Raw genomic sequence first — 18,228 nt, forward strand, 5'->3', positions numbered from 1 at the left:
GATCATGGAAAAAAAAAGCATTCCAAAGTAAATTTCTGAGTACTTTGAAACAATGTGCCTCTGGTTTGCAAGCCTACTTCGGAACTGGAACAAAACTGACAGTTTTAGGTAAGTTTACTTTAATTTGGGTAGATTTTACTTAAGTTTATCATTAAAACGCCTATGTCTTTGTTACTCTATTTTGCGTAAACTGCGGCAGCGGTAGCTACAGGGGCCTTCAAATCAGACCCGAATGTTTCAAATAATTTGCACCATAGCTTGTGTCGTAAATTTGCGCGTACCATCTCACCGTGACAATGCTTATCAAGCATACTTTGGAAATGGAACAAAATTAACAGTTCTAGGTAAGGAACATCTTTAACTATATCAATACGTTGGTCTATATGGAAATATTAGCCAGTTAGGTTAGACTCAGCTGGCCGATGATTATCCATTAAGGGTAAACTAAGCTGAAATAGTGTGGAAAAAATACAGTTCTATTTTTTTAGCATTGCATTTGAGACCCTTTTTGACATGACAGTCGTATGCTGTGCCAATTATCAAGCCTATTTCGGCGGCGGCACCAAATTAACAGTTCTCGGTAAGTGCTACTTCTGCTTCAGTTGGAAACCTTTACGGATATATTGTGCAAATGTTTTCTAAGCTGATAATGGTTTCATGATTGAAAACATAAAACGTGTCATTTGACACTGCAAATGTATCAAATAACGAACAAAAAAACAGCTATGCGGGGGATTTAGTTAACTGTAAGGGTTGTGAAGTTGAAGTAATTTTATCAGTGAGCCTGCACGCTGTGCTTTGGAACCAGCCAGGCTGTCTTTGGCGAGGGAACGCGATTGACTGTTCTAGGTAAGAACGTTTTTTGTAAATGTAAAAGACTAGTTAAATGCAAGAAATGTGTTTGCTACATGGGAACTGCATAATATAGCTTAGTAAGGTTGTGTGCGACAGAAGTTTGTGATACTGTCTTGATGCTCTGTGCTCAAACACGCAAGCATATTTCGGAACTGGCACAAAACTCACAGTTTTAGGTAAGAAAAATGCGTTATTTTGATTCTAAATGTTAAGTGGAATGATGTAAAAGCATCAAAAATAATATGTAACGTCTAACTGTTTAGCTCAAATTTGGCTGTTGGCTTGTTTACGACATTCTACGCTGTTTAAAATGAGCTAAATATTGTTAGCAAGTGCGTTTGTATCATTTTTATATTCAGCATGTTAGCTTTATTATAGCCAGTGTGGTTTAGATGCAGTTAGTATAAAATCTTAAGTTTTTTACAGTCGTTTGACGTCAGTGTAATCAGTACAGTCCTGCACACTTTGGCGGTGGGACTAAACTTACCGTGACAGGTGAGACTTTTTTAACTAAATTTGCTAGATAAATATCATTAGGTGCTAATAATAGTTTGTAGACAATACTTGTAGATAAATAAGTCTGTAACCAGCCACTGATCAGCGTCCAGACCTTGCAGATATCGTAGACATTTTATTAGTGCTTATGTGTGCTGTGTCAACTACTGCTCAGGCTCATTTTGGTGAAGGAACGAAACTGACTGTACTTGGTAAGAAATACATTTCGTATTGTTAAAAATGGCAATGCTTAATCAATAATGAGGTTTCTAATCAAAATTGCTAATTACATTTATTGTCTGTCAACACTGGTCAGATCTACTATATAACAGAGTTAATGCATTCTGATGGACTGAAAACTTTTTATTTAGTTTGAAAAGCGATTTTTATATTGTGGAATTAGTGATGGCATGTAGATGGTATTAAGAACAGAGGAGGTTTTATCTGTAGCATAGAATCAGTGTGAACAACTACAACCCAGCATACTTTGGTGATGGCACCAAACTCACAGTACTAGGTAAGACATAATTTGACTTTATTTTACATAGTCGTTTGCATCAGAGCAAGAAAAAAAGGCTAAATTCAGTGATATCTTTTGACATTGGGATCAAGAGAATAATTGTATCATTAATAAAAGAAACAGGCTATAATTGTGTATGAAAGTATGAAAATCATCTTCCTCAGCATAGATTACATGGCTAGGTATTTCAGAAGCCTAAGTCGCAAGACCTAAGTCCATAAAGTCGGAGTAATTTTATTAGTGCACATGTATGCTGTGACTCTGGTGGAGGTGCTCAAGCTTTCTTCGGCAGTGGAACAAAGTTAACAGTTCTTGGTAAGACATAAAACAAAAATTTTTACTACTAAGCTAACGTTAACAAACATGTTAGAAAATACTGTTATTTTGTAGCGTATGCTTAGTAGTTCAGCAAAGAAAGGATGCTTTCTAATTCTTCTGAGTGCTTCTTAGTATTAGACAGCATGGTAAGGCATTTGATTGTTAATTGCTATGGTGATGCGTTCCAAGTTAGTAAAAAAAAAAAAACTGATAAATACGTAGGAAAGATCTTGAGGGGGTTTCGTCTGCAGCATAAAATCAGTGTGATCATACGACCCAGCATACTTTGGAGATGGCACTAAACTTACAGTTCTAGGTGAGTAAATTGAGAATATTGTTTGTACGTTTCAGTATACTGTATTGCATATATGTTTAAAGCTAAGGAAATGTTATTTGCTAAGTTTGAAAAATAATGCTCTATGTGCATGGCATAGACTTTAAAGACTTTAGCATTTGCAGTCTTGAGTAAATTTGTTAGTGCACATGTGCACTGTGACTCTGGTGCTTCTCAGGCTTACTTTGGCAGTGGAACAAAGTTAACCGTACTAGGTAAGAATAATGCCAGATACTACGATTGGGAAATATACATGATCTTGACTATAGCTGAGGTTTTAACTGTAGCTCGGTATCAGTGTGAACACTGGCAGTGTTGCTTACTTCGGAGATGGCACTAAACTTACAGTCCTAGGTGAGTAAAATGGGTATTTTGTGTGATATGTAAATCAGAATATTGAAGAAATGTAGAAATGCGATGTCCAGTTATTTAACAGCTTTAATAAGAAACCTCTATAAGATGCTGTTTGCGTCTTATATTTATGAAATAGCACAAATGAGCACACTTAGAATAGGTAATCTAAGCAAATTAGATTCGTCTAGTAGCATTCGTGAGGCATATGACTTCAAAAATGCCTTGGATTTGGCATCCTGAGTGAATTTGTCAGTGCTCATGTATGCTGTGCTCTGGTACTTATCCAGCTTACTTCGGCAAAGGAACAAAGCTCACTGTTCTAGGTAAGAATTAAAGAATTTTAAAAAATCTCATGCTGTTTCATTGAATGCCAGAGACGTACCTATGCTAGACAGCAGACTAGCGCCGAATTATGAAAAAATGGAGGTTAGTAACAATTTAAACATTGTAGCGTGTGACCTCTAAAATTGTATTACATTGAAATGAAATGAATTGGAACACGTCATAGTAATATTGAGATAATCGTTCTTTAAAATGTCTTAAAGAGTTAGTGGTAAGTCGAATCATTTATCTCAGAACTATCTGAGGTATTAACTGTTGCATAGAATCAGTGTGAACATGGGTAGTCAAGCGTACTTTGGCAGCGGAACCAAGCTTACTGTCTTAGGTGAGTACGTTGCATAATATTTCTGAACTTACTAGGATATTTTGGAACGTATTCTTCTTATGTGACGTTCAGGTCTAAAAGGAGATTATTGTTTATCTCTTTTGTAGTTATATGTCTTTGATGTAGAAATCACATTGTAAATCATTGTACTGAAATAATTGCTCTATAGTAGACGTTCACATGATATTCAAGTGAAAAACCTATGCCAGGGCTTTAGCATTTGGTGTAAATTTGTTAGCGCACATGTATGCTGTGACTCTGGTCTTGGTCAGGCTTATTTCGGCAATGGAACAAAGTTAACTGTACTAGGTAAGAAAAATCCGATTTTTTCAATTATGTTGGATAACGAGTGACAAATCTGTATGATCTCGACTGTAGTGGAGGTTTTAACTGTAGCTTAATATCAATGTGAACACTGGAGACCCTGCATACTTTGGCAATGGCACAAAACTAACAGTACTAGGTGAGTGATTTGAGTATTCTGTGTTATATGTAAAACCTTTGCAGGATATGTAGGAATGTAGCTAGGCGATGTTCTGTTATTTATTGGCTTTACTATGCAATTGATCAAAAGTTATGTTCAGGTGCTATATTTATGAAATGACTTAAATAAGCATACTTGCCATAAGCAATCTTAGTAAAATAGGTTGATGTCGAACAGGATTCACGGCCCATTTACTGTAAGCTAAAAAAGGACTTGAATTTGGCAGTGAATTTGTTAGTGCACATGTGTGCTGTGACTCTGGTGGTAGTTACCCAGCTTACTTCGGCAATGGAACAAAGCTCACTGTTCTGGGTAAGAGTATTCAAAGATTTTCAAGCTGTTTCATTGTTTGCCAAAGACATCTTAATGCAAGACAAGGCGTAACGCATTTATGTCAAATAGAAGTCAATGAAAAATAATGTCGCTCCATGATATGCTCTACGATCACCGGTGTACTTCTCAGTAATCTTGAGATAAGCATTTGTTTTAAATGATGTTAGATGTATTGGGGTACAGTAAATAGAATCATTTTGGATGGCGACTGTCTGAGTATTAACTGTTGCATAGAATCAGTGTGAACACGGCTAGTGGAGTACACTTTGGGAACGGTACTAAACTTACAGTTCTAGGTAAGTAATGTAGATAATATTTCTATTTAGGAACTTATCTGATGTTCAGGTCTAAAAAAAGGTTAGTTTTCAAAATGATATCGTTTTTTTTTGGTTATATATAAATCACTAAAACAATTACAACTCACTGTACAAAAACAATTCAGGGCATAAAGTAGCATAAAAACCTATGCTAGGGCATTCGGGTAAATTTGTTAGTGCACATGTTTGCTGTGACACTGGTGCTGGCCAGGCTTATTTCGGCAATGGAACGAAGTTAACTGTACTAGGTAAGAAGCAACAAACTATTCTAAATTATTTGAATGATTGCCATTGATAATACTGGAGACGAGATCGTTAACAAAATTTTAATTGCGATATCATATCAAAAATTGATGAATTGGTATCGGGAGCACTGGCAGTTCTTGAGAATATCATTACGTCTTAAAAAATGAGGTTAGGTGCGGTGGGAAAAGTGGCTCTGTTTATATCAATCCAGCTGTAGCTGAGGTTTTAACTGTAGCTTAGAACCAGTGTGACCTCTGGCAACCCTGCACACTTTGGCAGTGGCACCAAAATTACAGTACTAGGTGAGTAATATAAATATTACGTATGATTTGTGAAGCTTGTTAGGTCAAGCTTGTGTAGGTCTAGTTTTTAAAAAATATATTTACTGGGACATCTGACAGTGTTCACGTGCTCTGCAGTATATCTGAGGTTTTAACAGTAGCTTAGAATCAGTGTGAACTCTGGATATCCTGCATACTTTGGCAATGGGACTAAACTGACCGTTCTGGGTGAGTAATTTGAATAGGCCTGTTATGTGTGAATTGTAAAGCTTAATATGTTTAGCATGTTATCTAAGATTGCGGAATAGGTCTAGACTTTGAAAATGTAACTAGGAAACGTGGAAGTGTTCAGTTGCTCCGCAGTATATTTGAGGTTTTAACTGTAGCTCAGAATCAATGTGAACAATCTTAGTCCTGCACACTTTGGCAGCGGCACCAAACTAACAGTTCTAGGTGAGTAATTTGCATGCTATGTTTGATATTAATGATCTAATAAGTTAAAAGGATAAAGTCTTGTGTTGTCATGAATTGAAAACTGAAAATATGTGCAGTTCTAAAAAATCATGTTTGATAAAATGGGATAATGGGAAAATATTCACATGATCTCCAGTATAGCTGAGGTTTTAATTGTAGCTTAGGATCATTGTGAACAGTCGCAGCCTGCATATTTTGGCAATGGCACTAAACTTACAGTTCTAGGTGAGTAAATCGAGTAAATCGATAGTTAATCATTTTAATAAATGTTATTGTGTTATCTAAACCGATGGTGAATTGAAAAAACATAAGTTTTAATACGTGGCAATATTCGCATGCATCTGCATTATAGCTTTAGGTTTTAACTGTAGCATAGAATCAGTGTGAACAATGCCAACCCAGCATACTTTGGCAATGGCACTAAACTTACGGTTCTAGGTGAGTAAATGGTGCATAATTTCAATTTTTGTGATATTGCACATAATAAATAATATGTTTTAAATGAAGTTGCAAATTAGAAGACATAGAGTAAATAAACTGAGTTAAATACTGTAGGATAATGTCCTGATCTCCACTATAGTAGAGGTTTTAACTGTAGCTTAGAATCAGTGTGAACTATGGCAATCCTGCATACTTCGGCAGTGGCACCAAACTTACAGTTTTAGGTAAGAATATTTGTTTTTTAATTATGCAATTGATGCCTTTAACTAAATCCAAACTATAAAATGTGAAAGTTATGTAATGTTGATACAAACGGGATAAGCCTAAAACATTATCACAGTTCTACTGAGAACATTTAGTGCTAAAAACAGCGCTGAGTTTTGAGGTCTGCTTTTGAAGTACCAGGATTACAGGGTTAAGACAAGGTTCTTGCTATCACTAAAATTGTTCACAATCTTAAATATGGCGATTTGAAAGCTTGCTGTTTTTTTTTTTTGAAAAAAGGATTTATTGTGGTATCAATATGAATGAATATGACACTCAAATGTCCGTTGCCTGTAGCACCGTATAAAACGTGTATATTGAGTGTCATAGTCATGCACTGTAGAATGAAATCAGATTAAAATTAAAAGCTGGAGTTTTACTGTAGCTGTTGAACAGTGTGAACAACAGACCTGCATACTTTGGCAACGGGACCAAACTTACTGTTCTGGGTAAGAAAGTATATATAATAAAATAATGTTTATTTATTCGTTTATTGATAATCCTTTAGTGAACAATTATCACTATTAACCAGTTGCTTTTAAGCGCAGATAATACTAAAATATTGTGTGTTTATTAATGCTTACAAAGCTCATAATAATGTCTTATTCTCATTGACTTACAAACTTAACTTCCATACTAACTACTAACAATGAGCTAAATAGAAGTTTGCCGAGGTAACGGTTGATCTTAATAGTTAGTTAGTAGTTAGAACAAAAAGTGTTATTTTATTTTCCCCTCCAATAACTGAATGTATTAAGTTCAATGTGAAATACCAACTTATAGTCCTATAGATCTTAGCTGTTGAAGCACCGTATGTAGTGACTGTATAAGCGTGTGATGTTGCTGATATACTTCACGCTTTATCCAGGTTGTTGCTACGAGCTACATATAACTAAAAGGTGGCAGTACAGATGCACTAGTTGAATCAGTTGTATGTGGTTTTCTTGTTCTCACTAGGGTTTAGTACAACGACAGCAATTGCAATAATAATAATTATAAACAATTAAAGACTGAAATTTGTCTCCAAAATTGTTCATATTTTGTTACATATGCTTTTAATATGTGTGCCATTTGTTTATGTCGTTTTACAGATAGCACTGTTAAAGTCACAAGTCCAAAAGTAACAATTCTAAACGAGACGAGCTGTAAGGAGAAGGCCACTCTCGTGTGTTTGGTTAAAGACTTCTACCCAGACCACGTGAGCATAAAATGGACACACGGAGGCGAAGAAATATTAACGGATGTAGCGACAGACCCTTATGCCATTCAAAATGATACAACGAAACTGTACAGCATGTCCAGCAGACTTAAGGTCTATAAAAAAGAATTCACACCGAAAAACACATATAAATGTGAAGTGACCTTCTACAAGGAAGAAAGTAAGCATGTGGACATACAAGCTGAAATCACTGGAACTAGAGGTACTTTATTAGACATGAGTTAAAAGATAAAAAATAAATAAATAAATCAAATTCAAAAGTAATTGCTGCGAATACAATGCATTTTGCAATACATGCGTGAAGCATTTTTAATATTTTGACATTTGTGACTTACAATGAATTATTTTTTAGTTGCAGGAGGTGAATTTGAACCAGGTAAGGGTTTGTTATTTTCTTTTTTGATTTCTGTCTGCAAAAGATGAATTAGGGAGAGACTTCAAAGGTTTGTCAGGAATAATATGCTGATTTGATCTTTTAATTTCCAGATAAATTTTTAAAGTCATCAAAGAGGCTATCGCTGGCATATGGTGTGTTCATTGCTAAGAGTGCACTGTATGGGCTTGTTATCTTAGTGTTCGTGTTGAGAAAGGTAAGGATGTTGAAACTTCTAATTAAAATCTATAATAGATAGATAGACTCTCTCTCTCTCTCTCTCTCTCTCTCTCTCTCTCTCTCTGAGTGTCTCAATGTTTGTGTAATATTTCTTTCAGGGTTCATCTGGAAAGTGAATGATCAAAATATATCTGGATTGCTGGAGTTACTAAGAAAACCAGATTTACTCCAACCAAAAAAGAAGCTGTTTATATAACTGAAGAGCCTATTACTTTCTTTTCTTTTCTTTCTTTTCTTTCTTTTCTTTTCTTTTCTTTTCTTTTCTTTTCTTTTCTTTTCTTTTCTTTTCTTAGTGTTTATGCCAGTGAAAGCCTGCAAATACTTAAGACAAGATTAATCATAAAACATACGTATTCATATGTAATCATAAAAATATATATATATATATATATATATATATATATATATATATATATATATATATATATATATTTTTAACTTGTTTTCTTGCTTCTGTATTTAGTGTTAATTTGGTAGAATTCTAAAATAGACTTTACATAGGTGAATTTACTTTTATTATTTTATTTTTTTTTTACAATAAGAGCTACTGTATTATGTGTTTAATAACATTTGCTTCACACATAAATGAAATAAAATATATAGCACATCATCCGGAATGAAAAAGATCCTTTCTTTTATAGGGACTTTGTTTACCAAATAGCTATTTTGCTAGCTTTTTTTTTTTTTTTTTGCTGTCGCTCATTTGGTAGATCATACGGAATTAGCCGTCACAGGTTTGATTGCCAGGGAACACAAATAAACTATACACCTTGAATTGCTTAGAATAAATGTAAAAGTCAAGTAACAACATGGTAACAATGATGTATTTGGTTGATGACATTTGTTAGCCTATTTGATCTTTATAACCCCTCAGAGGCCCCCTAGTGTTTCTGCTCTCTAAAACCTTGTTAATAGAAACAATATATACATTTTTTCATGTATTTGTTTTATGATTTTACCATACAGTTAATGATTAACTACACATATTCAATTTATAATTGTTTAAAAGATTTGCAGAAATGATAAGAGCAATTCCCCGCAGATGGTATCTGTTCTGATATTTTATTATGTTGTGATCGACCCTAATGCTAATATCTACAATTTTGGTTAGTTTTAATCATAGTTAAAATCATTTAAATGCACAGAAATGCATACATAAAACAGATTTCAGTCTGCTGTACCCGCTGCTCAGATAAGGGTAACAGCTGGGAGGCCCCTATGACTTTCATGGTCTCAAACTGAAAAGGGGCCCCCAAAAACAGTGTACCATTGCCCATTATTAGCCGTTAGTTGATGAGGTTTAGGTAACGGGATAAATCATCGTGTACTAGCTACGCAAAACTAGAATTTGGAGAAGGGACCAAACTGACGGTTCTGGGTAAGTCAGAATTTTTTAATTCTCAAATTTTATTAGTATATACCATTTAATAAATGCACTGTATAATGTATGATTTGTGGGTCATGCAGCACGTGAAAAATGGCTTGGATACTTAAAACAAAAAATACATGGGCCACTAAAATACAATGTGCACATCATTTTATCTATGTAAAATGTTATTGATTAGATAATGAATTAACAAATGTTTATTTATTCAGCACAATAATGATTATTAATTATATATAATTATTCATTATATGCTAAATCTAAATCTGTTTTCAAAGAGAAAATTAGGGGACATTTCAAACAAGTGTGTACTTTAATGTAAATATATAAGTATTTAAAATAAGAGGAACCATTTGAAACTGCACACAAACCAAAAACATATAAATATTTAAATGTGTTTTTGGATGGATATAGTATTCATCCGCATACAGTATTAGCATAAAACATCCTTTTAATACAAAAGACATGAAATTTGCAATTTATAAGAAGTGTTTTGACATCATTTTACATTAATAAATGAAATAAATTAATTGAGCAAAGTCAAAGTCAAGCATATTATTGATGCATGTGATAACTGCAAGTGTTATTACATAGTAATTGTTGCTTCATTTTCCTCTTTCCTTCTCAAGCTGCAAATGTCACTCTACCCGAAGTCCAGATCCTACCACCCTCTCCAAAAGAAATCTGTTCCCAGAACAATATTAATAATAAAAGGTTAACTTTAGTGTGTTTGGCGTTAGGCTTTTACCCAGATCATGTGTTTGTGTCCTGGAAAGTGAATGGCGTGGAGCGACAGGACGACATATCAACTGACTCCTCAGCCCTGCAGGACAAGACGACACTGATGTACAATATCAGCAGCAGAATAAAAATTAATAACACGGACTGGATCAATCCCAAGAGTAGCTTCGCCTGCACCGTCCATTTCTTTAACGGAGATGACTACGTCAATATCACAAACACCATAGAAGGTCAAAAAGGTTTGTGAAAACGTGTTATAATCAGGTTCAGCAGCTGCATAAAGTTCGCTCATTGTTAGTTAACAGTAGATATCATAATAATACAGAGAGTGGCGCATTTGCAGACGACCCTTTCTTTGATTTATTTATGTGCTGCAGTGAGACTGATCGTGCTGAAATGCTCTTATAAATATTCTAAATCATTTCATGAGACACCGTAGATTGCATGCATGCCTTTTAGTGCTGTATCTGACATTGTCCGTGTTTTTAGTGAAGCCTAGAGGATTGAAACTGCTTGGCTTCGGTTACATCCTATTTCTCTGCAAAAGCCTGCTGTATGCTCTGGTTGTGGCTGGTGTGCTGTGCAAATGTAAGGTAATGCCTGACAACTATCACACTCATCTCACACGTCGAATATGCATACAGCGTATCAATATGGATTGATACATGAGATATCATAACATGACTTTATTACCCTGCAGTTCCCAGCGGAGAAGAAACAACTTCCAGAGGACTGAGATACGCTGAAACTTTGTCACTGAGAGGCTGGAAGTGACTTTCTTTATTATTTACGAGTTGTGTAAAATATATGTTTATTGCATACAATTTAATAGAATCGTGTTTGTTGTATTTGTATGTGACATCAAACCACATAATTGTTTGGTAACGCTTTATTTTAGGGTCTCTTAACTAGTTTTTAATTAGCATGTATATTACTAGAATATTATCCATTTATTAGTATTAATTTACACATACCTATTTCTACATCCCTAATTCTACACAATAAACTTAACGAAATAAGATTTAATGGAGGGACAAGTTAATAGTGAATAAGTGTTAAAAATAACTTTTCGTATTGTTTTTAAAGCTTGGAAGTTCAGTGGAGGTAGTGACTTGACTGGAAAATATAACTAACGATAAGAAACAAATGAAAATGAATAACATAAACAGCTTTGGGTTCCATATTTGCGCTATGACTAAAACATTCTACGTTTACGTAATTATGAGGCCTTTTGTTTTACGAGAAACAGAGGATATTTGCATAGGTTTGTTTTTTTTTCAGCGGAAAATCTGCACTTTTGGAAAGCGTGGGCTGTCATATAAGTTATGTATTACGTGTATTAAAAGAATCTTCCACTGCAATAAGAAAAATATGACTTTAAATGTATGTAATGACCTTTACATTTCTCATAACGAGCATTTACAAAGTACTAAGTACTGAAAAAGCACTGCAACTGAAAATAACAGCACCATCTTGATTTTGCAAATAGATATTATTTTAAAATAAATAAATAAAAACATTAGTTTGTTTTCTGCTTGCAAATGCGAATACAGAACGGTTCTACTTTAAATACTGTATAGATGATTTGAAGAGTTACTGCTGCAGGTTGCTGTAGCTGAAAGCAGGATGTGGTGTCAGTTCTTTGCAGGCATTGCGGAGGTGTTGGGGAGGATGTGGTCAGAACGTTCTCGAGATGTTCCTGCATCTTTCGCACACCTGCTGCCGCTCACAAGCCTCAAAGCTCATTTACGTCTTCAAATGAAACCAACAGGAGCAAAAGATCTGTTGAAAACTGGTGCAGAGACTGGTGATTCATTCGAGGAGCATGCTTGCAGGTCGTTCTGTCAACAGTCTGCACCACGCACACCCACATCTGCAGTGTTTTTCTGGAACACGTTGAACTCGTGCATCGTGAATCGACTGCTCGGTCTGAGTAGTCTGAAACACATTAGCGGGTTGTTCGTTTTTCCAGGAAATGGCACAAAGCAACGAAAATCAAAAATCTGAATATTTTTTGTGCTTTATGTTTTTATAATGGAAAAGTTCCTAATGTAGCTCATGTAGTATGTCAAAAACGAATGCTTACATCACGTTTATCTCATTGCAGTGATAACAGATTACAACAAAATGTCAACTTGATGACATATTTGAAAAGCCCACTACGAAAAAGGTCAAATGTTGGCAAGATGCCAAATGTATATTTTTGTCTGATTTGTATAATGAAATGCATTATGTAGGCTACACTTAATCAGCTATTATATAATGTATAACATTTCTATGTTGTGATAAAAGTTAACATTGCTGTATATAATTTGGCTTTGATTAGGTCGGATGAACATATTAAAAGAATTTGATAAAATAAGAAAAATCATTGTGGTCTCTTTCATACTACAAATATAAAACCATTAAGGTCATACTTAACAAAAGGGTTAAATACAGTTTTTTGGACTAAATTTTGACACACCTCTTTCAATCAAAGCGGCTCCTACCAGGGCCTCAAATGAACCGATCTAACCTTTAAATGAAGCCCGTGAGAGTTTTTGTACAGCTTTTATTGTAGTCTGTGATACTGTGGGGACTGGCTGCACAGAACCAAACGACAGAACCAACATCGGTTACACTCTTGGACTCCAGCACTATCTGAAGAAGACCTGGTCTTTTACATGAGAACCCTCCCATGTTTTCTGGATCCACAAATCCTAAGCCCAGAGAAGTGAACATCAGTTTGAAGCCACCTGTTTGGGTCCATCGGTACCAGTACAGGTTTGGGTTATCAGTGCCTGTGATAGAGCAGACAACCTTAAATGCTTCACCCGGCTGAAGAATAACCTCCAGTGGGTTTTGGTTTACCTGAAGACCTGAGATAAAAAAAAATGGTTATGAGTAATTTAAACATGCAGATAAAAGCATGTAAAGCTGGTTTTGAGCAAATCAGCAGCTTACACATAGCGGAAGGCCATTGTAACCATACAAACAAGATGGAAAAATACAACTGCATCGTGAATATCTGAACTTAAGTCTTGAGACTTAAATAATCGCGGCGTGCCTCTGGAGGTGGGGTTGCTGACTGAATGGTTTTCACCTCATGGGGGAAATCCAGCCTTTGAAAAATATACTATGTAACAGGATGGTTGAAGGGAAATGTTCATAAAGTGCAACATACAGTAAGTGCTTATAAAGGAAAGAAGTTCACTGAAACTTATAAAGATAAAATTATCTGTTTACTGTACTTCCACGTAAATAAGGACTGAACTGATGGCACTAAGGATGCATCCATCTTAATGACATTCTTATGGTTTTTTTTTTTTTTTGATTTGCTGTTTGTTAAAAAAAACTTACTTTTAGAACTCTGTCTCTGTTTATTGCTAATTCAGTGACAGAAATCACTTTATCGCAAACATCATCACAAACATGCATCTCCAGTGATAATATGCAATAATAAAGTGTGACAGTGATAGAGAGTGAACTAATCAGGTGTTTGACATATATTTTCTCATCACAAGTACTTAAGTAAATAAATAAATAAAAAGACACCGAGGCTTACTGATAGGCAGCAAGTTCAGAGCCCTTCGGATTATGGGTGTTGTTGACTATGTAAGTTACGTTGATTATGGTTTATAACTGAGTAAAAAAATTAATTCTAAACACAGTTTATGCAATAATCTTAAACGTAGGCCTATTATCATTTTCATAATCCATGGTAACATATTATTTTTTAATCAATGGTCTGGAATAGTGGCTAAGACTGGATTGAACTGGATCTGAAGATACAAAAAAAAAAAAACTACATTTCCTCTTTAAAGTATCTGAGATGTCTGAGGTCTCCCCTCTCATGATACCTGTAATGTTACATGTTTGCGCCATCTTCTGGATTTATGGCAGAAATGACCATGTGATATTCCAAATAACCTTTCGTTTTTGTTATGCAGGATTACATATTACCATATAATTTATAGTTATTATGTTACATAGAGGATTTCATGGTTGCATGGATAAATTTATTGGGTTTTTTAAGATTATTTCAGAAGAAGGCTGGTCGCATACTTAATACAGTGTTTTGGGTTTTAAATACCATAATATTAAAGTTTGCATATGTGACATCACTGGCCTCTGAAATGTTAATATTTAACAATAAATAATTTAATATCTCACGTTTAACTTCAAAACAATGATATAAGAAGAACTGAATTGATATATCACATTAAGATTGATTTAAAAGATATTAGTGTAATTATATTAGTTCTCTGGCTAGATTAGAAATGTCACGCATACAAAAGGGAGGTATTCGGTGAGGCACAGGATGTGACGTCACAATTGCATTCCACTTTGTTTATAATATTAATTAACGAGAGATTAATTGTGAAATGTCTTTTATCTAGAAACATAGAAACATATCTAGAAACATGCAGTATTTATTGTACATTCAGTTGTTTTGAAAAGTCAGTATATCACACAAGGCCGTTATAGTGTAGTGTTGGGATAACAAATATTTTTTTTTTTTATAAATTCAAGAATGCATTTATTTGAACACATTACAAAAAAAGAAAAGAAAAAGAAAACAGTAATGCAATATAATATTGCTGCAATTTAATAGGTTTCTATGTTAATAAACTGTATATGCTATTATTTCTGTTACGTCAAAGCTGAATTTTCATTAGCCATTATTCTAGCTCCGTGTCACACAATCCTTCAGAAATTATTCTAATATGCTGATTTATTATCAGTGCTGGAAATTGTTGAGATGCTGAATGTTTTTATTTTTTATTTTTGGAACCTGTAATACTTTTTCAGGCTTCTTTGATGAATACAATTTTAAAAAGAAGAGAATTCCTTCCTAACAATATAAACTACCGTGTCAAAATTTGGGGTCAGTACATTTTTATTCCTTTTTTTATTTTCCTTTTTTTAAAGAAATCAAATATTTTATTTAGCAATTAAATTAATAAGTGCTTTACATAGTACAAATAATTTATATTTTAAATACATGCTGTTATTTTTATCTTTTTATTCATCAAAAATCCTGAAAAAGTTCAAAAAAAATAATGTCTCTTAATGTTAGTTCTATGGTTTAACGTGCCATGAAAGCAGAAGCGGACTTTGAAAGCTTTAATGAGGAGGCACAGGATGTGACATCACTATGTCATCATTCATTGCCTTCATAGTGATACAATGACACGTGCGATAACGAAATTTGTGTCTGTTAAGCAAAGCATAATAAAGTGGCATTCTCTAGGTTAGGTTAAGTTAGGGTTAGTGAAGTCTAGTGCATTTTAATGATATATATTGCAACTGTGAATTGTTCTAAGCAAATATAAGAGACTCTACATGAGACAGGTTCTTGCTTAAAAGGTTTTGAAAGAGAAATGCGGAACCAAAAACCAAACCTAGAACCTGTATTATAGACAAGTTCTGTTTCTTACGTTATTGATTATTTAATACGATTGGGAAGCTGATGGTGACGGTCATTATGGCATTATGCGACTTAAACGCATTTTATTGAGATAAGTATGACGAGAGTTGCAAACAAACATTTGAATATCATTTAACCAAAATCGATTTACATTTCTTAACACCTGTTCTGTCTTTTCAGATAAACAAAGTACAGTAGGGAGCGCGAACATCAGGTTTTTGTACAGCAGCGCAGTCAGTCTGTGTCACTGTGTTCACTCACAGCACAGAAATACACAGCACTGTCACCAGACTGCAGCGTCTTCACCGTGAAAGACCCTGTCTCCGCCGAAGGCTTTTCAGCTGAGTATTTATCTTCAGAATAATCACCAAAGTCTGGCTTGTTGTTTGTCATTGTAAAAGCAATGAGTTCCATCGTTTCTCCCTGTCGTTGCCGGAACCAGTACATGTAGAAATATAGTGCACCCTTAGTATGGCTGCAGTCCATTTTTGCAGATTTACCCAGTTCAACCCATAATCTCGGCGTCTGTGTAACATCACTGGCTTCTGCAAAATAATAATATCAGTTATATTTTTTAAAAGCCCAAACAATAACGTACAGCAGGCGCTGAGATCCAACCTGAGACATGGTGCAGAATGATCAGTTTGATGACTATCAGTGTAATCATGTCAGCTCTTTCGATGCACTAGATGTGCCATAAATGCAGAAGCAAACCGTGAACGTTTTAACGGGGACGCACAGGATGTGACATCAACACTGTGACATCACCAGGTACCTTTATAGCGTTTACAATACCACACGCAGTATTGAAACTCAAGTTCGATAGCGCAGTCTAGTGGATCATTATATCGAAACTCTTCTTTCTGATATGATACACTCTTTATGTACATCTTCAGAAAAATAATAAACCTTCAGAAACCTCCAATCAGTGCCTTAAGCACAACACGCTGAGAAGTTGACATCATGTAATGCATAGCAAATATATAATAATGAAACCTAACTAAATAAATGCTGATGCCTAAACAGAATATGAGCAAAAACGATTCATAAATGACATTAATTTTTACTGGCTATAGGTCCCAAGTTACCGTACACCTCACATACTGATTTTTTTTTTCTAATTTAAAGAGAATTGACTTAAGGCAGTAAAAAAACAATCTTGTACCATCTACATGTAAAGGTTCACTCTCATGTGTTTGATTTAAAGCCCCAATCGCAGTCTGTCAAGCACTTCCTGTATTATACTGTAAATGCTATCCTTTAGCACCATCTGCTGTATTCTTGTTCTTTTGGGACTCAACCATTGCCGTGTTGTTTTGTGTTCAGTGGCTCTTTTGATGCTTTGTTTGAAACTGTTTTCACTGATGGAACAAAAACAAACTGTAACTGCTAATATTCCGTTTATTAAATTCAAATCACAAATATTTTTTTTCAGTATATTTAACTGTTTGTGCTCTTAACGTCCATTGAGTTATTAACTAATATTAAGTGATTTTTTTAAATAATTTACAAACTACTACAATTATTATATGTATTTTGTGGCTTAAACACTGCAAAATTATACTACATTTTATGCAGATTATCTAAAGATCTCTACACGTGTGGCGAAGTTGCAAACAAACATTTGTGTATCATTTCAGCAAAATGTCATTATCGTTATTAACACCTGTTCTGTGTTTAGGGGCATGAACGTTTCAGGTTTTTGTACAGCAGCGCAGTCAGTCTGTGTCACTGTGTTTACTTACAGCACAGAAATACACAGCACTGTCATCAGACTGCAGCGTCTTCACCGTGAAAGACCCTGTCTCCGCCGAAGGCTTTTCAGCTGAGTATTTATCTTCAGAATAATCACCAAAGTCTGGCTTGTTGTCTGTCATTGTAAAAGCAATGAGTTTCATCGTTTCTCCCTGTCGTTGCCGAAACCAGTACATGTACCAATAATCCGCACCCTTAGTATGGCTGCAGTCCATTTTTGCAGATTTACCCAGTTCAACCCATAATCTCGGCGTCTGTGTAACATCACTGGCTTCTGCAAAATAATAATAAAATTAGAATTTATTGCAAAATCAAGTCCAAACCAATAAAATGCAATATGAACCGTTTTTTTATGAATTTAAGATATCCTACCTGAAATATGCTGCAGAATTATCAGTTTGATGACTATTAACGAAATCATGTCAGTTCTTCGGCTAGACTGGGTCATATGTTATTAAGGAAATTGAGAAAGTTTTAAAGAGGAAGCACATGATGTCACATCACTATGACATCACTTTGCCACTAGTGTTTTTGTAGGACAGATGAAAGATGTCTCTAATCTAGGAAATACTGCCACACACAGTATTGAAATGCAAGTCGTTTTAGCATTCTAATGGTTTTATGACAATGCTAATGTATTGAAGTTGCTATGTGCACTTAATAATTGCTAATAATCATGTCACCCGGTGCTCTTCGGTTCTGGTCCTCGTGGTCCAGTTTCCT

The 18,228-nt window shown here is 34.7% G+C and overlaps 1 protein-coding gene and 2 gene segments (V, D, J or C); 1 reads left to right on the forward strand and 2 right to left on the reverse strand.

Moving 5' to 3' along the window:
• The first annotated feature begins 1,406 nt into the window (after positions 1-1,406).
• LOC122362330 (M1-specific T cell receptor beta chain-like) lies at positions 1,407-8,588 on the forward strand. Of its 4 annotated transcripts, none has more exons than XM_043263766.1 (5): positions 1,407-1,562; positions 7,475-7,804; positions 7,955-7,978; positions 8,089-8,192; positions 8,314-8,587. In XM_043263766.1, the coding sequence occupies exons 1-5, from the start codon at positions 1,499-1,501 to the stop codon at positions 8,329-8,331; spliced, it is 540 nt and encodes a 179-aa protein (XP_043119701.1). In that variant the 5' UTR covers positions 1,407-1,498; the 3' UTR covers positions 8,332-8,587. The 4 variants fall into 4 exon arrangements, with proteins under 4 accessions (XP_043119701.1, XP_043119702.1, XP_043119703.1 ...); XM_043263767.1 differs by lacking the exon at positions 1,407-1,562 and adding an exon at positions 2,898-3,199; XM_043263768.1 differs by lacking the exon at positions 1,407-1,562 and adding an exon at positions 3,224-3,543.
• Positions 8,589-15,958: 7,370 nt separating this feature from the next.
• On the reverse strand, positions 15,959-16,498 carry LOC122362243. The segment is given in 2 exon segments: positions 15,959-16,295; positions 16,369-16,498. Coding segments are annotated over 2 exon segments (360 nt in total).
• Positions 16,499-17,465: 967 nt separating this feature from the next.
• Positions 17,466-18,070, reverse strand: LOC122362263. The segment is given in 2 exon segments: positions 17,466-17,779; positions 17,878-18,070. Coding segments are annotated over 2 exon segments (387 nt in total).
• Between the last annotated feature and the right edge of the window lie 158 nt (positions 18,071-18,228).

Source organism: Puntigrus tetrazona, chromosome 17, assembly GCF_018831695.1.
Source record: "Puntigrus tetrazona isolate hp1 chromosome 17, ASM1883169v1, whole genome shotgun sequence".
Classification (NCBI taxonomy): Eukaryota; Metazoa; Chordata; class Actinopteri; order Cypriniformes; family Cyprinidae; genus Puntigrus; species Puntigrus tetrazona.